Below are 25908 nucleotides of genomic sequence, written 5' to 3'. Positions count from 1 at the left end.
TGCCCGATCAATTTATTATGTCGTTCGGAAGTTCATTATATAATGCGTATATTGTATTCGACTTGTCTATTTCATTCGAGGCTACATGCCCGATCAGTCTATTAGGCCGTCCAAAAATTCATTATAAAAGGTTTATATTATATTTGGTCTGTCCATTTCATTCAGGGTTACATGCCCATTGGGTTTATTACACAGTCCGGGAGTTCACTATGAAATGTTTATATCATAGTCGGCCTGTCAATCCCGTTCGGAGCTACATACACGATCGATTTATTATGCAGTCCGAGATCTTATGAGGAAATGCCTATATCATATCTATTTTATTTATTTCGCTCAGTTTATCGTTAAGATCGGAAGATCATCAATAAAGGTTTATATTATATCTGGTCCATTTGTTTTGTTCAGCACTATATGCAGCTTAGGAAGTCATTATTAATTACTTGTATAATACTGGGATTGCTTATTCAGGCTATCATCTCTCTATGGAGTTTCTCTACAAAGCATATGTTATAAACATATTGAAGAGTTCAATTTATATCTTGAGATATGGGTGGTTCTAAAGATACATGAAATTATACAAGACAACAAATGACATGTAATTATTAGTTTTCATTGGTATATATATGATGTTCTATTGTTATTTTGGATAACAAGTAGATAATATAAAAGTATAGTACAAGGTTACATATTCATTCAAATTTGCTTAAGAAGTCTTTTGGAAGCTCCTTGTTGAGTCGCCGATGATCTATAAAAAGGGGAGAGGGTTCCTTGGACAAATAACCTCCCTCCCTTAACTGTTGAATAACTCCTTCAGTTGAATGGATTAGAGTCTCTACAATGCACCTGCATATTCTTCACCAAATTCTAGGGAATCTAGATAAGATCTGCACTTGCTTTGCCAACACTCATCCTCACCTACTTTGTATGTTTGAAGTTGAGACTGAAGGTTGTCTCTCTCACCCTTTAGGGTAGCTTGTTCTACTTTGGAATGTTCTAGCTCTTTTAAGAGCGAGGTTATCTGTGAATTTTTGGCTCTTAGTTCCTCTTGTTGTTATAAGAATAAGAAGTTTTTGCTAGCCAACTCCTGAATTAATTCAGGAGATCTAGAGCCATGTGATAGTTGTAGCTCTTCTAGAAGTCTGGTTTTCTAAGCTAGATCTGAAAGAGCTTTATCTTTTAGAACCCTCTCTAAGCGAAGCCTGGACTCACTCCCTTGTAGTTGTAGCTTCAAGCTTTTCTTCTCCTCATCCTGGGGTTGTAGTAATTGGCGACAACCCTGTAGAGTTTTCTCCATCCAGTGATAGGTTCAGATTTCAAATTTAGTTTGCCTTGTAGTTGAATCATCTCATCATTGGGAATAGTAGGGGCAGTCTGCAGCTCGTTTACTCTCTCACTTAAAACTTTATTAGCTCTCTCCAGGTCTATGGCTAGTTGGCCCAAATGTAGGCTTGAAGCATAGAACTGGATAAAGTAACAATATAATTACACTTCGTAACAATGAACCAATGGAATTTAATTAAAAATTATTGCGGTAGCGTGGCGATTATGTTCATCAGCACGCTCAAAGATTATACTTCTTTGCATTTGTCTTTGGGATTGTAACCATGATTTAACCAATGGGCCTTTCAGCTTGAGTATCCCATACGGTGGGAGAGAGGCAGACTCTAGCCCTAGTTGGGACGATAGCCCGTGGGATTGTTGAAAAAGGCATGAAGGGTTAGTAGAGGTTGTGGACCTTGGAGAGGAAACAAAGGAGAGATCAGGTGCTTGTGATAGAACCAGAGGGGGTTGGGCAGATGAAGTTGGCCTAACTAACTCAGGATTTTGTTCAGTTAATGGTTCTTTAGGCATAGGACCAGCAGTTCTCTTACAGGGGGTCCGCCTAGCGCGAGGTTTAGTTGGAGGAGGAATGAAGGTTTGCATAAGAGATGGTGAAGTTGTCGAGCAGTCTAATGTCGTCTCGACAGTAAGAATAACTAAAGGAATAACACGAAACATCAGGATAAGGAGATCTGGTCTCATCATATTAAGTGCAAAACAAGAACGACTATGTGTTGGGGACTTGGGCTCTTTACCTCGGGCACAGGAGATCTCAGATAGGGTGATGGGAATTTGCTCAACAACATGTGTAGTAAACATATGTGAACTCGAAGCCTCTGTGCGAGGCTTTTTGTGCCTGACGATGAAGGGATTATCTGACTCTGATGAGCTAGAGGATGGTTCCTTGGTTGGTTCAGCTGGAGGAAGTAAACCAAGAGAGGAAGAGATTTGATTCACATGACATTCCTCCAGTAAATCCTCTCCTAACTTGGCTAAGTTGCTCTCGTTAATTGAGTGTTTTTATACAAGAAGGCTGGGAGAATAACCTCAGCTAAGGAAAAAAGTAAGGGTTAAAAAACTTATATAACAACAAGTGAGATATGACAAACAATCATTTATAAGGAGAATAAACTTACCAAAGGGAGCACTCAATTCTGTGTCGGCTGAACTAAGTCCAAAAGCAGACAGTAAGTCTTCTATGGTTAATGCAGGTAGATTAAATTTGGCACCTTTTAGCTTTCCTATAGAGTGAGAAGGGTAGGATATGCAAAGATATCACCTAAGTTGGGGATAGGAGGAAGGTTCTGCTGCCAGGTTATAGAATACGAGGGAGGACATGGAAGGTGTATTTGCCCCTCCATTCTCCTTGAGGAGGAACTCTATTGAATAAGATAGCTTTAGGATGTGCTTGGAATTTAAATAGACTATTCTCTATTTGACTAGGAAGGAAGAAATAATGGAATAGACGAGGCGATAGAGGGACATTGAGTAAGTGAGAAACAATAACAAAGCCACTCAGAATGGTGAAAGATTGGGGAATAAGTTGATGTAATAAAAAGTTGAAATATCGGCTAACATCGACAAAGAAAGGGTGAAGGGGGAATCAAAGACCCGATATGACTTGTTCTCGGAAGATCGCGACGCTTTCTGGTGGAGGAAGGTGAGGGCGGTCTTCTGGAGAAGGAATGAGTAGATAAGAAGGGACATGGTAGTTCACCTGAAGTTCGTAACCTTTATAGAGGGTGTAATCAGAAGAACACTGAGCATACCACTCGTTAGACTCCGACATTGCTGGAAGAAAGGATTAGTAAGTGCCAAGGTACATGAGCATCTCTACATCTCATCTTCTTCCTCTACTGTTCTTCTTCCATTTCCGACCACTGCTATGATCGTTGGAGTATATGCGCCAGGTACCCTCCTGGCCTGTTACTAACGATTTCTTTCTCCTTTTCTCCCCTTGCTTGCAAGAATCTTTGAGCTCGAGGCCCTTCTGCAATCAACATTCCAGCCAGCTCATCATGTTCTCCAAGCTAGAGGTTTTCTTCCATGCATTCAAAGCCTCATCTACATCACTAACAATCCATCTCCTCAGCTTTCAGACAATATTAGAGCCCAAATGACTTCCTCTTCAAGGTCGGCGTCACGGATTTCACCAATGGTTACGTCATCCACCTCTCGTCCAGCGTAGCAGGCCTCACCGCCACCTACTAGGTAAGTACATATCTGAATTCCATGATCATTTGATGAATGTATTTTAGTAGGTCGGGCTGAGAATTGGCAAGGAGAGGTTTCTGCCCAATAACATTTTGTTAACCCTCACCGGCGCCGGATTGCTTTGGATGGGTTGGACATGGTTCAATGGCAGCGGGCCATACTCGACCAACATCGATGCCTCCATCGCCATTTTGAACACGCATCTCTGCACGGTGACTAGTATGCTTGTGTGTCTCTTCCTCGACATGTCATGTTCACCAAGCCCTCCGTCATCGGCGTTGTCCAAGGCATGATCATCGGGCTCATCTACATCACCCCTGTCATTGGTAACTGTAACATCCTTCTCCATTAATTTCAAGTACGCATGCATGTCTCTGATTAATCAATTAATTGTGAGTGAATTTTAGTGTGAATAAGACTGGTTCAACCTTGGGCGGACATCCTAATGGGGGTGCTCTTCAGTAGCATCCCATGGTTCACCATGATGATCCTCCACAAGTGCACCCCCTTCCTCAGAATGATCAACGACACCCTCGTAATCTTCCACACCCACTATGTCGGCGGAACCCTAGGCGGCATCCTCACCGGCGTGTTGGCTGAGTCGTGCCTCAACTGCCTCTTCTTCGGAGATGACCCCAAGTACGTCAGCCTCGCATACGCCATCAAGGGTAGTCATTCCTCCGCCGGGTTCATGCAACTCGCTGGCATCGCCTTTGTCCTAGCCATCAACGTGGTGGTCACCAATGCCATATGCCTGCTGATCAGGTTGTTGGTGCCTCTATGACTCACAGAGGAGAAGATGTTGGCGGGCGACGATGCCATCCACGGGGAGGACGCGTACGCGATGTGGGCAAACGTCAATGTTGAAAAAAGAATTATTAGAGAAAAAATAAAAGAAATTATGGAAGAAAAAATGTGGAAGAGGAGGAGAATCTCTACATGGAAGAGGAGAAGAATAAAAAAAAAAACTCAACTTGCTTCATTCATTGAAAAAAGGTGCATATTTATAGGCTTATTGGATAAGTACTAGACTTTTTTTTATTCTATCTCCACGAAACTCTTATTCTTATCATGATTGTCACATCATCAAATTCTATCCTCTCACAAACTCTTATCAAGAATTGTCATCTCATCATTCTATCTTCATAAACTTTTATCAACAACTTTTATCTCTAAAAATAAAATTTAATTTCCAACACCCCCTCTTAAACTTGATTTTGTGACTCCAAACAAATATCGCATCTTGATAAAGTCTTCAAATTTGAGAGGCTTAGTAAAAATATCAACAACTTGATCTTGAGACTTTATGTATTCCACTTGCACATCTTTTCTTGTAATGCACTCTTTGATATAGTGATATCATGTATCGATGTGCTTGCTTTTATCATGGTAAACTGGATTCTTTGCTAGTGCTATTGCAGATTTGTTATCAACTCAAATCTTGGTTGTTTTATGCCCTTCAAGAAGTAGAGTTAATTATCATGTACCTTTCTTTTTTATCACTTTAACTTCTTCATCCATCACATCTTTCCACTTTTTGCTCTTTATACCTTCTTGAAAATCTATAGGCTTGTAATCGGCAAAGAGGCAACATAAAGTAAGATTATCTTGATTTTCAGTTACCTCATAAATTTCTTGTAAGCTTCTAAAGCGTGGTACTCTTTCACTTGAATTTTCACTTAAAGTTAATGCAGATGAAGTTTCTTGAGTACTTGATGTTGGTGTTACTAGTGGAGAAGTAGGCTCCTCTCTTGTTTGCTCCACATCTTCTTCTTCAAAGTACGAGAAGAAGTTGTAATCTATATTTTGAGATTTCCAATTCCATTCTTCTTCTTAATTAAATATGACATCCTGGCTAATGATTATCTTCTCAGTATCTGGATTATATAACTTATACCCTTTTGAGTTAGTATCATACCCAATAAAAATAAATTTTTTACCTTTATTATCCAGTTTGCTTCTTGCTTCATCAGGCACATGAATGTGAGTTATACTCCCAAAAAGTCTTAGATGAGAAATCCCAGGTTTCCTTCCGCTCCATTCTTCTTGTGGTGTCTTGCCCCACACACTCCTTGTTGGTGATCCGTTGGATAAGTATACTGCACATGCAACCGTTTCTGCCCAAAGTTCCTTTGGTAGCCCCTTGCTTTTGAGAATGCTCCTTGCCATGTCAAGGATGGCTCGATTCTTTCTTTCCGCCACTTTATTTTGTTGAGGGGATCTTGGAATCGTCAAAGGTCTTCGTATTTTGTTGGCTTCACAAAATTCTTGAAACTCTTTTGAGATAAATTCTCCTCCTCAATCCAAACGCATAACTTTGATCTCAAGACCGCTCTTCTTTTCTATGGTAGCTTTAAATTTCTTGAATATGCTGAAGACCTCCGATTTTTACTTTAAGAAGTATATCCAAGTTTTCCAAGAAAAGTCATTTATGAAAAAATGAAATAATTACTCTTACCAAGTGAACTTGATTTTATCGGGTCGCAAACATCCATGTGTATAAGCTCAAGTGACTTTTGAGCTCTTGAACTTGACTCTTTTAGAAAACCTCTTCTAAATTGCTTCCTACATAGTCATGTTTCATATAATTGATTAGGATGTTTGATGCAGGGTAGTCCTCTTACCATCTCTTTCTTTGAAAGCAATTCTAGTCCTCCAAAATTGAGGTACCCAAATCGAAGATGTCATAGCCAAGTGATGTCTTTATAACAAGCTTTAAGACAATTGACAACATCATTTTGAATATTAAACAAGAACATTCTATTTCTTGACATAGGCACTTTAGCAATTAAGCAACCAACATTATCTTTCAAGATAAGCATATTATCTTTTAGATGAATATCAGATCCTTTTCCAAGAGTTGTCCTAAGTTCAAAATGTTACTCTTCATATTTGGCACAAAGAAAAATTTGAGATAAATTCATGTTTTCCATTCTTCAAACGGATGAGAATATTACCTTTGCCTTTCAACTCAATCTTTGATTTATCTCTGAAGGATATATTACCACCAATTGATTTATCAAGTTCTACGAACATGTTCCTTTTCCCACACATATAGTTGCTTGCACCAATGTTGAGATACCAGATTGTATCTTCGTCTCTTTCATTATCTTTATATGCTAGCAGTAGAGTGTCATCTTCTTCTTTCCTTTCTTTCATATAGTTTACTCTTTTATATGCTTTGCTCTTTGGTGATTTACATTATTTAGCATAATGTTCAAATTTGTCACAATTGTAGCACTTAACTTGAGATTTATCATACATCGAGTTTATGTACTCTCTTCTACATCCTCTTGTTGAATGTTCTTCTCTTTCATTGTTGTTGTTGGAAACTCATCTTTACTCATTAGGACGACCTTGTCCATATCCACGACCTATTCCACGTTGACTTCTATTGCTATTGAAGCTTTCATCTTTCTTTGTCGATTGAAGAGTCGTCTTTAGGAGTTATTGAGTAATTTCTTCATTTATCTTCTTCTTTTCTTCATGGACTTGTAATGAACCCAGGAGTTGCTTTATCATTATGGCTTGTAGATCCTTGGTCTCTTCGATGATGGTTGTAATGCTATCAAATTTTGAATCCAGTGATCGAAGAATTTTCTCGATGATAGTTACTTCTTCTAGTTTCTTACCATTTCTCTTTAGTTGATTGGAAATAGTAGAGACTCTAGAAAAGTAATCCACTACAAGAAAAAAGCTAAACAACAACGCTTTTTTGGCGTTGTCGTATGTACTTAAAAAGTGATGTTGTAGATGGTGTTGTAGAAAGTCATATCAAAGACAACGCTTTAAAAGCGTTGTGGTTGGTCACAAAGACAACGCTTTTTAAGCGTTGTCTTTTCGTTCTTAAAAAGCGTTGTTATAGATGCTGTTGTAAAAATGCACATATCAAAGACAACGCTTTAAAAGCGTTGTGGTTGGTCACAAAGACAACGCTTTTTAAGCGTTGTCTATTCGTTCTTAAAAAGCGTTGTTAAAGATGCTGTTGTAAAAATGCATATATCAAAGACAACGCTTTAAAAGCGTTGTGGTTGGTCTCAAAGACATTATTTTTTAAGCGTTGTCTTTTATTACTTAAAAACGTTGTCTTTTTAAGTGTTTTTTAAATAGCAAAATTATAAAAATACTCAAAATTTACATATAATTGAATATCCACAACCACAATCATTTTTATAATAAGACTATTTAACAAATAAATAAAACTTTATATTATACAAAAAAAATGTATACATATTGATCCACAAATTAAATTTGTATCATACAAGTTATCCTTAACTTCATGACAATAATTTTTCAAACACACAAGTTTTACAAAACCTCATCATTGACTAACCGTTGTTGTTGGAGTCCATCGCATGGAATTGCTTCTTTAAGTCCAGCAATCTCTTCTTCTGAAAGGCTTTCAGCTATCACTCTTAGAGCCATCTTCTTCAACTTGTCATACGCCCTTCTGGGGTTGTAGGCAATCAAGAAATTTTGTATGAAAACTTTCATACATGTAAATCTCGTACTAAATAATATGTCAATGTTATATATACATGTAATTCATACCGTAAGTGTGTTTATATCGTAACTGACAAGTTTTCTTTAGGGCCAACTTCTACTCAAGCTCTTTAAACACTGCATCAAAATAAAAAAATTGGCATTAGTTCTGTGCTAAATGAAAATCATATTTAGAGGAAAAAGCGGGAGTGCTGTAGATGGATATATTAACCAAGCATATTAATGTTTGACCTGTCTTTACAAGTTCTAAGCATATATATTAACCAAGCGGGAGTGCTGTAGACTCCGAACCAAGTAAAAATAAACTGTGTTAGCAATTGTTTTTACTTAACTTATATTCTGCTGCATTTTACTCAATTGTTTTTAAACGAACGTGAAAAAGCAACGAGTGCTATTGACATTAATTTTGAACTAGAATTAATTTTGAACTAGAATTTCTGTAATAGAATCTAACTTAAGTTATACCATGAGATTGACAATTATTTACACAATTGAGCTGAAGCAAGGTAAAAGTTCAACTTGACATGACACATTCACAGTCCCAAAATCGAGGACGACATTCTATTCCCTTCCAACACCCATGCGTCATGGAAATATATATATTAACAAACTGTAGACATTATCCTACTATCAAATTCTCAGAAGTCAGAAGTTGGCAATGGAAATGTGAATGCAGTTCAATTTATGAATAGCTAATGATCAACTAAGTTGATTTTGGTTAGCTTTCCAGCGAGAGCTTGAATAAGAAATCGCATGCAGTTTAGATTCTTAGTTCACGAAATTCCATAAAAACGGGTTAATTATAACAACATTAACTACCCATATTAAAAGATATATTGCATCTTTCAAAATAGGTTCACAAGAAACAAATCATCTAAAGAGGTCAATGCATGAAAACAAAATTCAAACAGCACACACCTAAGTTCGCTAACCATTGAAGCAAGTGTACAATAAGCAAGTGGATTACATTTGTTATTTCAATTTTTATTCAAAAATACGATAATGATGAATAAGGAGAAATGAATGAAGTGCTGATAAAGATTTACAACTAGACTTTTTTACCAAAAAAAAACTTTTAATTAAATGGATTTGCCTCGTACAGTAAAAAAAATCTTATTAAAAGGTTTTTCAAAAATAATCTTAACCATGGTAAATTACATTCACAATAACTTTCTAAATAATGAAAGTATGATACCTGATCCTCAAGGAATAATCTTGGCGGAGTACACCATGCACCGCGATGGAATTGATTGAAAGAACTGGTGCTGCTTAGTCCAGTAAAAGAGCTCACTTGGGACATTTGCGGACTTTGCTGCCCACCAACAGCAAGTTGCTCCTGCTCCTGATCTTGCTTCCTCAAAGCAATAATGTAATCATAGGTGCTGATTCCCTGTAAGCGCATCCATGTAGAGTAGCATGAGCTAGTTAAAGTGTCAATTTTCTCCAGAATTGATGAATAAACAACACCATATCGTTCAAATTCTACTATTTGTTTTCCACTATGGAAAATCTATCAGTTAAATAACAAGCTGTAATAGTTCAGTTGGATAATAAGTTTCAGTAATGCTCAGTGTATGGATGAATGCAAAGAATTTGAAAATATAAAAGATATATTCCTTGAAATAGAGATATTTGACCGGATACATAGGTTTGTTTTATATAAATGTAGGAGCTGTGTAACTGGTAGTGTTTGCTGTGTCACAAGTAGAAATATGAAAGTAGTGTACCTTTTTTATTAAAAGAATATGGAAGAAGAAAAGTTGTGCAACTGGAAGAGTAGCAACCATGGCTAATAAAGTGCACACAGCCTGCATTATAGAGACATTATCAAATTAGTATCAGAACCTTGAAAAATCCTCATTATGATGTGTGATTTTCATTCATTTTCTCTTCTGAGTACTCACCACCACAATGATAAAGGGTGCCAAGGAAAAGCTACTACCTAGCTTTGAAACAATTTCAGCAGAAAATCTCCTTCTCTCAACAAAACACAGTATCAGCACAAGCATCCCAACAGCCCACTGCAGAATAAGCTGGCCCAAGGTGCACAAAGCATGGAGACCAATCAATAGTCAATCAGAATGAAAAGGACCTGACATAAAATGCATTCTATGTATCAGGTCCTTCACGTACTAAGAAAATAGTATCTTCTAAGTTGATGCACACAGATGATAAATCTACACTAAGAAAATAGTGTCAATCACTATGATTAATGAATACAACTATTGGAATGGTAGGAAATATTTGTGCTTACCAAGAGAAGAGCAAACACCATGAGGATGAAGAACCTTTTGTAATTTTTTCTTCCTATGCAGTTATTGATCCACTACAAGGAAAGATGAATACTGCATATTACTACAAGATAACAAAACATATAAGGTTGTGAATGGAGAAAACCCTCACCCTGCAATGATGATCAAAGCCATCAACGCATTTGTCACAGACTCTACAATGCTTACTATATTTTAGAACCTGCAATACAAACAGATAGAAATCATTAGAGAAAAACCAAGTTAATATAAAGCACATAAGAACTTTATTTTCTTGAAAAGATTGTGTGGCTCATCGTAAATGAGATCTCTATCACCTTTCTCCCTAATAACCAATATTCTGAATTATCCATCTTTTATGGTTATGCATTTGTCCAAAGGCCATCTGATCAAGCAATCAAAAAAAGTAAATTACTCATCTTACTGTCCTATTCTTTTTAAGACATCCTACCACACCACATGAGAAGCACCCACATTGTTTTGGTTAGCCTAGAAATTTGCAACTTATCACCTCGAATCCCAACGGTGGCATCACTCTGAATTATTGCACAACTTCTCCATCCATAGCAATCCAAACATCAGAACACGAAATGGCGAAGAAATATTACCTTAGTTAAGATGGAAGATTAAAAGTATTGATCAGGAAGAGACCAACAACTTTAGAAGCCTCGAAGTTTTAAATTTTGTCCATGCTGGTTGGCACAGGGAAAAAAATTCATTCCATCTGCCAACTGGCACACGAAAAAGAACAAAACTGAAGTGTTCCTCTTTGTCGGTTGAAACCTACTATGTCACCTCATTGCCAATTGAAACCCACTGCATCCCCTCACGAGCAGTCTTCTGAACAGCCACCCACCGGATGAGGCCAATAGCTTTGAATGCCTTAAACACATGGTTTTAGATCTTGTTTGTGTCACTTAACATGGCCAATATATATGCTTGGAGAAGATGACTTGTTTCAGAAGCTTTTTAGATCAAAGATACGAAGATGACTAGAGGATCTGGCTTTTTGACTTGAAGCTGGTTCAAAGAAGACAAATCAAATATACAAATACTAAGATGAAAGCATAATGAAGTAGTTAACTTTTTCTACTTTACCTGATTATAAGATCTACAGCTTCTTGCTCAGTATTTTGCTGCACGAGTAATTATTAGAAAAACAAACCCAATAGTGGAACAAAAGCTAGATAAAGAAACTAGATAATTTACACTGACAGAACTTTACAGAATAACATATAATACAGTGCTTTGTACTTGCATATTAATCCAGAAAACATCCTTTCACCTAAGTGACAATTTTTCCAAAACATCATCATTCACAAAACATCATCATTCACTAAAAATTTTCACAAGTTTTTAAACTTCAGTGACAACTTTTCTTTGGGGTCAACTGCTCAAGGTCGATCTGGTAACTATGCACTGCATCAAAAAAATTGGCATTAACTATGATTCCACCAAAAAAAACCACCATTCCATGAACTTAAATCTAAATAGAATTATGGCAACTATCATTCCATACCTATTCATAAATATGATCTTGTATGCACTCCGCCAACTCGGACCGAACCTCATCAATTTGTTCACGAGAGTACCCTTTTTTTGTGAACTGTGAGCATACACAATTTATGTTAATGGAAAAAATAATCAACACTGATCACTTTGCAATTTTAAATAGTTTATGTCAAATAATTTGAGATAAGCTAAATAATGTTACTATTGATTGCAGCGAATCTCTCTCAATAGTCTCAACTTCTTCAATAATTTCTCTCATAAATCGCATCACAAAAAAATCACATTGTTTCGCATCCGGTTGTTGAGGAGCCTATATAGTAATTAGAGTCAAATTGTTAATGAAAATTATACACATTACAATATATGTTAAACAAAAGTACACATACCTTAACTACTTCCCACTTAACATTTTTCCTACCTTTCCTTCCCTTGGTTGAATTAAACAATTTTAAGACCCTTCATACGTTAAGAATATTTGTTAAATAAGATTTTTATTATAATAAATATTTACTAAAAGAAATCTGAACTCACATTTCCATTACGTATTTTGAATCATCATCGCGAATGCGGCAACTTAGGGAATCCAGCAGGTAAATAGCATCCTTGTAAGGTTCAATAACACTAAGATTCCAATGGAAACTAGGCAAATACATAGGATTAGATCATAAAATTGAATAAATTATCGAAAGGAAGCAATTGAAAGTGATGTTTTACTTCTTGCTTACCCGACATTACATGGCACTAACACTAGTTGATCTGTTGATGCACTTGTCAGCTTATCTGCTAAAAGAGTTGCCCTTTGATTCAGGGTTTCAAGCTTAACTGATTTGTCTTGTGCCGTTTTTGCCCGATATGGGAGTTTGTGAGGATTCATAAATCTAAATTTCTTTGTCTTGGTATCTTTCACCATCTTTTTATACAGACACCTATCATTGCAAAGAAAAAATATTTAGATACTAAATAATAAAATTTAGATACAAAACACTCATAATAAGTTGGAAAAATAATGATCACTCATAACACTAAGTTATGGTTGATGATAGTAACATCCATACATGAGAACTTACTATGAACAGTCTTGCATATTAAACATACCAGAAATGTATACATGCAAATTCTTTTATTTCTTGAGGACAAGCACATTTAAGATACTTAAAATATACAAGAAAAAGATATGAGCAAAGTACTTCCTGTCTAGAAGAACAAATGGCAGAAGGCAAACATTAAGGGTTGAAAATGAATGAGCTATATTTATGTAAAGTGTACCACATCAATTGATATTAGTAAACCTCTCAATAGAAATGATGAACTATTAACTTAATGAGAATAACATGGTATGAGAAAATTACTAGAAGTTGAATTTTCAAGAGTAAACTTGTTCACACAACAATATTAGTAAACTTCTTGCAGTTCAAATCGGGATTTTCTGTCTTGCTAGATATTAGAATTTCCCAAAAAACATAAAGCAATGCAGTAATTTCCCAGCATAAGTAAAGCAATGCAGTTGCAACCGAGAAAATAATATTTAGATACTAAATAATAAAATTTACTAACAAAACAATCATGTGGATTAAAAAATAATGATCACTCATAATAAGTTGGTGAAATTGTAACAATAAACCATAATAAGTTGCTAAAATTGGGAAGCAAACATGTGATGAAAAAGTTGCTGAAATTGCTTAAATAAACTTACTTACCATATGTAGGCAACGATCAAATTTCCTGAAATTGCCTCCAAATGATACAAAGAATTGATGTCCTCAAGGTCAAGAAAAAGTTCACAATCTTCATCAAACACTTCATTATCTAAGCACATTGATATACATTTTCCTCCATCTAGAGCATGCTTACTGTAACAATATAACATATGTAATGCTCTTGGGACACTTGTTGACAAAGTAGGTTTTGATTTTTTTCGTTCAAACTTCTTCCTTCTAGGCTTCTAATAATTTCAAATATAAACAAGTTAGATAGCTAGGTTGAATAATAATAAAGTGGCAATATAATTAGAAATATAATAATAAAGTGACAATATAATTAGAAATATAATATCTCATATACCTCATCTTGCTTCACAATCTGCTGTTCAGGCCAAGCCACAACAGTTCCTATGGCATCACCAATTACTTCACATTCACTTGGAATTGGATATGGCAAAGGAGCGGATTTGTCCACTGCTTGATCAATGGAGACTCGAATGCAATTCTTGGGAAATGGAATACCATGAAGCATTTTTTCCATGCCATTCAAACAAACAATTGTACCATATGCAAGAATATTTGAGCAAGATTCCAATGTCAATGCAACTGATTGACCCTAAAATATTAAAAAAAACATGTTGATTATATTTAGTTTATAATGCTATAATAATAATGAATATCACTATAACTTGTATTTTACCTGTAAAACTTCGTCTTTACCCACAATCTGTACGTCATCTTCTTCAATATTCTTCTGATGAAACTTCACCGAGCAACTGCCTTTGTCATCAATTGAATTGTCCCATGCACCCCTTTTATGCATTAATGCTTCAAGTTTTTGGATGCGTACATCTTGTTCTAAAATTTGCATCTTCGCCTCCTTCAGCTCCCTTTTATGCTCAGCGATTATATCTAGGGTAACATCATATTTCTTCCTTGTTCTACCAACATTGAAATAGATTGTTGGGTTGATATGACCTCCGATACCCCGGACACGCCCAGAATATTTCTGAGTTTCAAGTGCCTTGGTAAGAATATCCTCTTTTGCTCCTTCGCATTGCAGCTTGCCCTCCCTCTTTTGCTGTATATATTCATCCTGTAATGCAACATTAAAAAGAATTATCAGTACTTTACCAAGGATAATTACCAAGGATATGCAATATTGGTTTAAAAAATACTGATGTCCAGGCCGGTTCTTCCCGTGATAGCTCAAGTCAAGTGCTTAGTAAGTCATATTGAACAAATATGAAGTTGACATTGAAATATTTTTTCCTTTTTTGGCATTCAATCATATATTTACTTCTGCACAGTTCTAAAAAAGGCACATATTTGATTGAGCAATTGACTACAAGTTTAATAAAATGACAAAATTTTAATAAATTTTCACTACACAAACCCATAAAGAGAGGACCACCACATAATTGAAGCTAATTGTCTGGAGTTGCAGGAAAGAATAATCAAAAGTAAAGTTGTTCCCAACCTCTCAAGTTCCGATTCATGAATCTTATGCTTTAATTCAAACTAAAACAGCACAAAGAGAATGCTCAAGGAGACAAGGAGCTTTATTTGTCACCAATCAAGTGGGAAAACATAATAGAAGCTTCAGAGCAGTGGTCTGGGGAACAACTTTACTGGCCCTTGGGTTACTGAAGCTTACAAATTGCTTACTGCCAAGAACGTTTCAAACCTGGTTGATTTATCTGCATCTGTTCTATAGAAACTCTAGCTATCACCTCTAAGTTCTCAATGCATTCACCATTAATTGATTGCAGCAAAAGGAAACCACTGCATGTAATAGACTTTTCGACTTGATCTCTTCTCCAAGTAAGAACATTTCAAACCTAGATACCTAGTAAATCCACATCTGTTCTATATAAACCCGTCACCTCTAAGCTCTCAATGCATTCATTCACCATTTACTTCCTCAATACATGCTCTAGTACTGAGAATTCAAGCTATGCAAGGAATGGCTGTTAAACTCCTCATTGCACTGCTTGCCTTGGCTTCCTCACGCAAAGGGTATGCATGCATGCAACTTTACTCTCGAAAATGGCAAGGTTTCTTGAAGTCATTATCAGAAGAACATGAAAATTTACTTACAATCTTGTGTACTGTGTCCACCAAATCTTCACCTTCAAACTCTCCTCCTTTGTTGGCGCGTCCTTTCTTCCACATAATAGCTCTATTGATGTCATTATCATCACATAATTCAGTCCCCTACAACAAAGAAAAATCAAATAACAAATGTGAAATAATTTAATGTGAATCAATTAGAGGGTTCTTAGAGGAAATATATTTTAAAAATACTTACAATTTCTTCAGCAAAGCGTGCATACCCTTTGCGTGAGAGTCGATGAGGATATCTATTTTTTTTCCTTCGCTCTTTTTGTTGATCACTGAGTTTCTAGTTATTTCAAACAGGCGACATATCAAATTTGAATAATACATAATGAATTATGATCGAATAGTTTCAAAAGAAAAAATTTAGAATCTTACAATGAAATCTTCAGAAATGCGACTAATGACAAACGCACGCCAATCTTCTCTTGTAATTTCAAAGCCAACAGGTGGCTCATTCAACTCCTCAGGTTTGTCACACCTGCTTAAAATAAATTTTTGGGTGAGATGGGTCTTGTATTGCCTCCACTTACTGTTTGCAGACCTCAAACATCCCTTTTTCCACTTTGAGTCAACATTATAAATCAACTGTACATCAAATAAGTGGAAAACATTAATAAGATTAATTAAGACAAACATAAAATATATCTATCATTAGTAGTGAAATATTATAATTGTTAAAACATGCTAACTTGCTTACATTGACTGATTCCCATATTAATTCTTTGACAGCAATTGGGACTTGCTTCCATGTCTTGTATTTAATATTAACCTTTTGCCGAGCCAAGACACCAATGTAACTTTGCATGGCTACAGCAGCTGGTCCTATCGGTTGTCCAAAATTATTGAATGACACCTCATTTCTAATACCTTGCATTCTTTGCTTTGTAATCTTATCCAGCTGTGTGCGACCTCTAGAAGTTCTTGAGGAGATAGTGTCTTTGGAATCCAACACTTTATCACCCTCGCAACTCTCTTCACGGGCAGCTGTAATGACTTCTTTACCCTTGTCCAACTTTGCAAGTTGCCCTATTCTCTTACTCTTTCTAGTAGAATCCATTGATCTGTAACAACTTAGACTGATCAACATAAGTTTAGTTAGAAACATGCATAAACTCACAGCAAGATGATATATTTACACCAACAAATTCACAACAGTATGAAAAAAATAAAAGATAAAAGCGAAACTTGCAATAACATCACAACATATTCAATTAAAGTGAGGAATATAACATATTAATATTGTCCACAAATTCATCCTCATAGGTAAATTGTTTACACACTTATATTCAAAAGCAAAAATTCAGCAATTAAATATTGTCAATCCAACTTCCATCACAGTCTTCACGAATACATGGTGGTTCATTATCATCTTCTCCGTCAATATCCATTGATGGTAACCCCCTACTAAAACATTGATAGTGGATAGCAGTGTCCTCTAACTCTTCGCCCTTTAGGTATTCAAAGTAGTCTCTATTTGGTGTTGCAAGTACAACACTCCATAAAGGATCTTCAGGATCTTCAATGTAAAATACTTGCTTTGCTTGGCTTGCCAGGATAAAAGCGTCAGATTTGAATCCAAGTCTATTGAGGTTTACCAATGTGAAACCAAGATCATCTACTTTAATGCCGTTATTATGCTCCACCCAATTACATTTAAACATTGGAAGTTGAAATTTATGGTAATCAACTACCCATATTTCTTCTATAACTCCATAAAAAACCATATCTGACACAATAGGATTTTTATCCTTTGCACTTGCAACTTGCATTGTCTTTGCAACTAAGCTGACTCCGGAGTTTTGAACAACTCGTATAGCATCACGCTCTTTTGTAGCATAAGTAACCCCATCAATCAAATAGCTAGAGTATTTTAGTACTTGCTTGTTAGGCCCGCGAGCTATCCACATCAATCTTTCTGAAACTTGATGAGTGGAATGGTCAACTACATCAGCAACCTAAATTTTTTATGCAATAAATTTTTAATTATGCATAAATATGAAAATGAATGTATGCCAATATGTAATACTAAAGAAACTTACACGATCACGCAACCAAGTAATAAACGTTCGATTATGCTCATCTTGTAACCACTTCTTGGACTTAGCCTTACGAGGAAATCTTGCATTCAAATACGTCATGTGTTCCCTAATCAAATTATTTGGTATAAATAAACCAACAGAATGTAAGCAAACCACATTAAAATATTAATAAGTTAGATACATTACTCGATATAGAGATCAATCTCAGCATCATTTGCCAATACATAACGATGTGCTTGCGTCAACTCATCGTGAGTAGTGGAGTAGACTACTGCACCTGATAAAGGCTTAGTAAGTTCTATTTGTCGATGACTTGATGGGATCCCAATTGTGTGCACACTAGACAGATAGTCTGAGCAAAATTCAACAGCCTCTTCAGCAATATAAGATTCAGCCATACACCCTTCAGGTCGATTGCGATTTCGCACATAACCTTTCAAAATCTTCATGTATCTTTCAAATGGATACATATACCTATACCAAACCGGTCCACACAGTTTCACCTCCCGCACAAGATGAACACTTAAATGAATCATTATATCAAAAAATGAAGGAGGGAAATACTTTTCAAGTAAACACAATATTGTCACAATCTCTCTTTGCATATCATCCATCCTTGAAACATCTATCACTTTATTACATAACACATTGAAGAAGAAACACAAGCGAGTGATAGTGTCTCTAACATGTTTGGGCAAAACACCACGTATCGCCACAGGAAGCAATTGTTGCATTAAAGCGTGGTAGTCGTGTGACTTAAGGCCAATAAGTTTTAAGTCCTTCAACGACACGAGGTTTTTAACATTAGATGAGTAACATGATGGAAGTTGTATTCCAAACAAAGAATTCAAAATTTTCCTTTTCTCATCCTTACTAAGTGTATAACAGGCTGTTGGCAAAAATGTTTTCTTCTCCCCCATCCTTGGTGCCAAATCTGTCCTGACATTCATTTCCAAAAGGTCTAATCTCGCTGCTACTCCATCCTTTGTTTTTCCTGGAATATCAAGTAACGTTCCGATAAGACTTTCACAAATATTCTTTTCAATGTGCATCACATCAAGAACATGTCGAATGTATAGATGTTTCCAATACTGAAGTTCAAAGAAAATTGATTTTTTTTTCCAGCATGATTTTACATCATCATTCGAATGAGACTTTCTACTCATTTTTCCCCAATGACAATTAATTCTTTCAACTCTTTCAAAAACTTCATCGCCACTTAATGGTTTTGGAGCAGGGTTAAATTCTTGGTTCCCATTAAATGCCTTCCGTTGCCTTCGATAAGGATGAGTTGCAGGTAGAAACCTTCTATGACCTGTATAAGACATTTTCCTACTATGCTTCAACCTTGTTGAATAGGTATCTTCACCACAAATAGGACATGCATGATATCCTTTCACAATGCATCCTGACATGTTCCCATATGCAGGAAAATCATTGATCGTCCATAATAAGATAGCCCTAAGCATAAAAGTTTCTTGGCGATATGCATCATATGCTTTGACACCTATATCCCATAAGCATTTTAAGTCATCAATTAGAGGTGCTAAGTAAACATCAATATCATTTCCCGGCTGTTTGGGACCAGAAATTAACAATGTGAGCATCATAAATTTTCTCTTCATACACAACCATGGAGGAAGATTATAAGTAATCATTAAAACTGGCCAACAACTATATGCAGAACTCATTAAACCATGAGGATTCATCCCATCAGCTGATATAGCCAATCTGAGATTTCTTGCCTCAATACCAAAATCTGGCCATTTGCGATCAACTATTTTCCAAGAAGGTGTATCAGCTGGATGGCGTAAATATCCATCACAAAGTCTTTTTTCGGCATGCCAAGTCAACTCCTTAGATATCTCTTTATTCCGAAACATTCTTTGAAATCTTGGAATAGGGGGGAAGTACCACAAAACCTTGGCAGGAATTCCTTCATTTATCATATTTTTTTTCCCAACTTCCACCTTGACATCCCGCAAGTAGGGCAATTAGTTAAATCCTCATACTCCTTCCGGTATAAGATACAATCATTAGGACAAGCGTGAATTTTTACATAATCCATCCCTAATGCATATAAGCTTTTCTTTGCATCATACAGAGATAAAGGCAATTTATTGTCATCTGGAAGTATTTCTCCTAACAAACTGAGTAGGTCAGTGAAACTTTTATCACTCCAACTATATTTGGCCTTCAAGTTGAATAATTTCACAATTGCAGATAACCTTGTAAATTTAGTGCATCCCGGATATAAAGGTGTCTCGGCATCTTCAAGAAGCTTATTGAATTGGGTTGGATTCTAGCATAACTATCATATGCATCATGAACCATATTTATTGGTTCCTCACGAACATATTCATTTGGCCCTACTTGGTCACTTTCATTTTGTGAAATCCCTATCGTAGACTTTCGCCGTGCCATATCCATGTATGATATGTCATATCTATACCGTTACAATACAGATGTGCCCTGATAGTTTGTATATTTTTCTTCTTTAGATTGCCACATTTTGCACATGGGCAAGATATTCCCATATTCGGATCATTAGTGTTTTCCATTGCAAATTGCAAGAAAGACTCAACTCCATTCTCATATTCACGTGATAGTCTATCCTTTGACATCCAATCTTTGTCCATTCTTTATAACTAATCAATCAACAATGAGCTAATACCTAAAAATATTAACACAAACAATAGTGTGAAACTATAACAAAATATTTAAACAATTAATCAAAATTGTATTTCTACCTGAAAATTTTTGACCATACAGGTTTCTCATCAAAATGCAATCCCAATAGCAATTTTCTCACTTGGGGAGATAACCTAGTTATCTATATTATCCATATGTACATGTTTGTTAGAGTCTACGTATAGGTAGTTAGGTACTTTTGCCTTGGTATAAATTGTAGAGTCATATAATATTGGAGCATTCACCAAAACATATTCTCTATTGAAACATGTTAACCTTTAGTTGAAAAATGAAACCATTCCAGGAAAATGCTTGAATTATAACTTATAATAAGCAACTTTGTTTCTTTAGCACTTGAGAATCTGCAACTTCCTCAAAGGGACATCAACATAAGCAACTCAATGCAATAGTGCATGATGTATTAAATCATACTTAAGCCATTAAGCTCTTAGAAGGCAAGTGACATAAATATAACAATAGTAGTTGATATAAATTCAACAAACTGAGTAGGCACAAGTCACTGCCCAGAATTAAGATGAGATAATGCAGAACACAAGTTTTAGATACAATAAAAATGAGAGATATTCTCTGCGCATTAAGGGTACACAATAAAAATAATAGTAGAATAACACTAGAGATTGATTAATTTCAAGCTGCACATTATACCTGACGACAAAGAAAGGCTGGAATGTGAATAATATCTGCAACTTGGCCAACAGCTTCACACTGAATTTGAGAAAAAAGGATAGCATGTTATATGCTTCATGCTATTTTTAAGGATTAATACCTACTGCCAAAGTCTATAGCTAAACGTTTAAAAATTCCAGATTAAATCATGAGAAAATACAATCAAGGGAGGGGGAAAATTGATGCAGTATGAATCCGGCAAAATGGCTAGTTCGGAAAATAATCAAAAATAAACAAAATCTTATTCTAGAGGGATGGAAGAAATTTTACCTTTCTTTCTTCCGTTCCTCCTACTCTCGAATCTGCTCTGCGAGGAAGGAACTAAGATCGAAGGGTTCAGAGGAGTTGAGGAGCCGTGAGAAGATTAGGAAGGGTAAGCTGACTTTGATTGAGGAGATGGGGAAATGCGAGATTAGGGATCTCGACTTGGAGGAGTTGGGCCGGTGTGAGGAGTTTTGCGTGAGGAGTTTGGGTCGAGATTAGGGTTCAGAGGAGATCACGCGGCAAGGAGAGGAGAAGGCGCTCGTGGAGAGGAGAAGGCGCTCGTGGAGAGGAGTGGAGAGGAGAAGGCGCTCGTGGAGAGGAGAAGGAGAGGAGAAGGCACTCGTGGAGACGCCATTACGAAGGGATGAGAGAGCGAAGTCGAGAACGAGCAGTGAAGGTAAGGAAGAGCAGAGAGAGGGAGGAACAGTGAGGGCAAGAGCAAAGATATCGAGGAGTCGGATCGAAGAACCGCGTGGCAGTGCTACGGCTCCGTCGGATAGTAGAAGAAATTGAGGGATCTCGGCTCTGTCGGCTCCGCCGTGAGAAGATTAGGAAGGGTAAGCTGACTTTGATTGAGGAGATGGGGAAATGCGAGATTAGGGATCTCGACTTGGAGGAGTTGGGCCGGCGTGAGGAGTTTTGCGTGAGGAGTTTGGGTCGAGATTAGGGTTCAGAGGAGATCACGCGGCAAGGAGAGGAGAAGGCGCTCGTGGAGAGGAGTGGAGAGGAGAAGGCGCTCGTGGAGAGGAGAAGGAGAGGAGAAGGCACTCGTGGAGAGGAGTGGTGAGGAGAAGGCGCGCGCGCGTTGAGGGTTTAGAGTTTAGCAAAGCGAGGGCTGCGAATTTATTTTAAGTGAGTTTAGGGGAAACATACACAACACTTTAAAAAACGTTTTTTAAAAAAATGTTGTCTTTGACCATAAACAACAACACTAAAGACAACACTTCATTAAAAACCGTTGTCTTTAGTAAAAAGTAAATACCATAGACAACGCTTTTCACTAAAAGCGTTGTAAAACAAAGAACGACAACGTTTTTATTAAAAAGCGTTGTCTATTGGGTGTTGTTGAATGCAAAAATTCTTGTAGTGATCGGATACCAATTCGCCTTCCTTCATACGAAGAGCATCAAATTAACTTCTTAATGTTTGAAGTCGTACCTTTTTTTACCTTTTCTTCTCCTTGATATGAGACTTGAAGCTTTTCCCATGCTTACTTGGCCGAAGTAGCACTTGAAATTTTCTTAAAATCATCCTATCTAAAGCTTGATAAATGAGGAAGAGTTTTCTTGTCTCTCTTTCTTAAATCTCTCATACTATCTTTTTCAGTCGAAGATAACGTCGAGTCATCACGTGGCTCAACGTAGCCTTTTTCTATAATCTCCCAAATATTATGAGCTCCAAGAAGCGCATTTATCTTGATACTCCAATTATCATAATTACTCGCCTTTAGTACTGGAACTTGAAAGAGAATCATATCTCCATTAGACATGACTCTGATACCAGTTTGTTGGAAAAAGAATTATTAGAGAAAAAATAAAAGAAACTATGGAAGAAAAAAAATATAGAAGAGGAGAAAAATAAAATAAAAAACTCAACTTGCTTCATTCAATAAAAAAGGTACATATTTATAGGTTTATTGAATAAACATTAGATTTTTTTTATTCAATCTCCATGAAACTCTTATTTTTATTATGATTATTACCTCATCAAATTCTATCCTCTTACAAACTCTCATAAAAAATTATCATTATCATCTCATTATTCTATCTTCACAAATAAAGTTTATTTCCAACAAAACCTACAATAATAAGTTGATACATGGGTTGGAGTATTTTGCGGTGACTAGCGCCAACAACGAAATGGCGTGAAGTGGATTGGATCGTACGTAATTAATTTGCTCCGGCGACAAATTCAATCGTGGGGGGCGGATCCTCTGGTCCAGGAGCGGACCATGACAAAGGGATTAGAGGATCCGGTCCCTCAATCGCGTGGATGCACCAGCAAAATGAGTGTTTTTTTTCCCTTTTCATTTTTTGCCTTTTTTTTTTAAAAAAAAGTGTGCTTTTCATTAAAGTTTTTTTAAAAAAAAAAATAAAATAAAATAGCACAATCTTACGTACCGCTAATTAAGATTGCTTTGTACAAGGTAGAGTTATTTTGGAATAGCTTTAATTAAAATTATATTAACTCCGAGAAACACAGATGGATCATAAGGACGATCCAACGTCATGAATGATTCGAATGATATATGCATTTATTTATGCTACATGAAAATCGAATGCCTGGGGAAATTCGTTAGTTCGCTCATTTACCATCGTATTAAGTCCTTGAGATTAAAATAGTTATAAAAAATTGATAAATCCGATAATATAAATCATGAATATTTTTAAAAACCTAAATTTGTTAATTAAAAACTGAAGCTTGCGTTCCCTTCCTCATGCTCGCAATGCGGCGCCGTCGTGCTCCCAACCCGACGACGTCCGCTGCTCGTGGACGGCCGACGTCACCCGTTTACTCCTTCCTCTTCCTCCTCCTCCTCCTCATCCGCTTCCGGTGACCTCGAGCGCGTCTTCAACAAGTTCGACTCCAATGGCGACGACAAGATCTTGTCTGAGGAGCTCGCCGCGTTGCTCGCGAGCCTCTGCCACCCGCCCTCCGAGGAGGAGCTCCGCCGAATGATGGTCGAGGCTAACTCCAACGGGGACGGGTTCATCTCCGTGGAGGAGTTCGTGGAGATCAACACCCCGTCGGCGTCGACCGACGAGGACCTCCGCCTCGCCTTCGCCATCTTCGATCTCGACCGAAACGACATCATCTTTGCGGAAGAGCTCTTCAGGGGCCTCAGCAGGATCGAGGAGGGTGCCTCCGGCACCCAGTGCCGCCGAATGATCCAAGGAGTCGACCGCGACGGTGACAGCCTCATTAGTTCGAGGAGTTTAAAGCCATGATGACTTGCGGGGCGGGTTTCTCCCGCGCCTGTGTTGCTCTCGCCGCCGCCAATGGCACCGCCGACCATCGGAACCCATGGTAACAGAAATACTAGTTGAATTAAGATTATGCTTTTATTAACATAGGATCTATTGGGGATTAGATGTTCATGCTTTGATTAATTAACAGGTTATTAACTAACTAGTTTAGTTACGTTGGCCAATTAATTGGGTGATTAATTAAGGTATGAATTTATCACATGATTAATTAAGATAATTAGGATTTGAGGAAATCGATTAATGGGCTAATTATTGAGTTGTCTTATATAGATGATTAATTCATTTAAGTGATTTAATTACTGTGTTAATTATTGACTAATTAAATCATAGTACAATAATTGATTGATATTGATTGACCAAAAAATTTACTGATCCGGCGGTTAGAACAGGGGACCCCCATTTTGAGGGGTCAACGCCACATGGAAGTTAAAGGTCCAGGTGGTCCATCGGAGAAGGATGAGCCGACCGGATTCATAAGAGAAGGACGGACCGATCGACCGACAGGGGAACGATGGGCTGACCTCCCGACCGGCCTACCGGTGAATAACCGATGGCAAAAGGCGTCCCGACAGGAGTCGGGGTTCCGGCGCTCGATTGAACAGTAGCGAAGGGCCGAGCGGAAGGCCGAAGACAAGGTGACATACTGCTAGCAGTCCCCACAGCACCTTACCGAGGATCTCCCCAGCATACCGAGGCATACGGAGAGCCGGATGGGATGTGAGTGCCGTCCGGCCGGGTGTAAGATGAGTGCCGGCCGGACGGACACCCCGTCATGGGGTAGGGAAAGAAGGACAATTTATATCTTATGACAGTTGTCAAGTCCTATGACTAGGCCATACTCCTAATCTGGTGACGAAGTGTTCTGCTGTCCCATCGAGAGCGTGCCTGGACTGTAGCAGTATGGTGTCAGGTAAGCTCTCTGACAAACACATACCGAGGTATGGGCTAAGAACACGTGTTTGCCTCGGTATGTGTGCGTGAGTTCTTTCACCGCTCTATATAAGGAGCCCTATACTTCGCCGGAGGTACGCGTTCTACAACTTTGGGAGCCACTTCTTCACTGTTCCCTTGCCTGACTTGAGCGTCGGAGGGTCGCCGCCGGGAATCCCTTCCCAGCCCGACTTCTGTGCAGGTTCGCCGGAGTTTCGTACGACCAATCGGAGATCTACGCCAGCGACTCGGAGAGCGCCACGTGCCCAGCGTCCGTTGATTCAGCTTTCGGACAGGATCAATTTGGCACCGTCTGTGGGAACGCTCCTGCATCCGATCGGAAGCAATGGACGAGGCTGGACGACAGCACACGGTGACGCTTTCCACGGAGGAACTCGACGCTCTGATCGAGTTAAGGGTCGCTAAGCTTGTGGAACAAAAACAGAAGGCACCAACCGAGCGGCCTGAGCAGCAAGCAACATCAGCATCTGGTGGCCGAGCGGAAGCACCCCCAGCCACAGTTCCATTCCATCGAGCTCTCTTCCGCACTCCTCCTGAAGCTGCAGTAGCCAATCGTGATAGAGGTTCTTCGTCAGATGAAGTACCAATGCGGGATAACAGAAAAGGTAAAGCCCCCCGAGCGGATGCCTCGCCCGAGTGGGTCAATCGG

General features: G+C 37.7%; 1 protein-coding gene and 2 pseudogenes across 1 annotated transcript; 2 read left to right on the top strand and 1 right to left on the bottom strand.

The window, feature by feature from the left end:
- Nucleotides 1–3221: 3221 nt before the first annotated feature.
- On the top strand, nt 3222–5242 carry LOC122004717 (annotated as a pseudogene).
- A 939-nt stretch (nt 5243–6181) lies between these two features.
- On the bottom strand, nt 6182–10800 carry LOC122004716 (probable protein S-acyltransferase 22). Its single transcript, XM_042559559.1, has 6 exons — nt 10441–10800; nt 10292–10363; nt 9942–10070; nt 9765–9845; nt 9233–9427; nt 6182–6247 (listed from the first exon to the last, which is right to left on the bottom strand). Exons 1-6 carry the CDS (start codon nt 10564–10566, stop codon nt 6182–6184), a joined length of 669 nt encoding a protein of 222 aa, XP_042415493.1. The 5' UTR covers nt 10567–10800.
- Nucleotides 10801–21685: 10885 nt separating this feature from the next.
- LOC122004715 lies at nt 21686–24352 on the top strand (annotated as a pseudogene).
- Nucleotides 24353–25908: the final 1556 nt, after the last annotated feature.

This window comes from Zingiber officinale, chromosome 7B, assembly GCF_018446385.1.
Source record: "Zingiber officinale cultivar Zhangliang chromosome 7B, Zo_v1.1, whole genome shotgun sequence".
Lineage (NCBI taxonomy): Eukaryota > Viridiplantae > Streptophyta > Magnoliopsida > Zingiberales > Zingiberaceae > Zingiber > Zingiber officinale.
The sequence above is the reverse complement of the archived record's forward strand: the minus strand, read 5'-3'. Positions and strand labels throughout refer to the sequence as shown.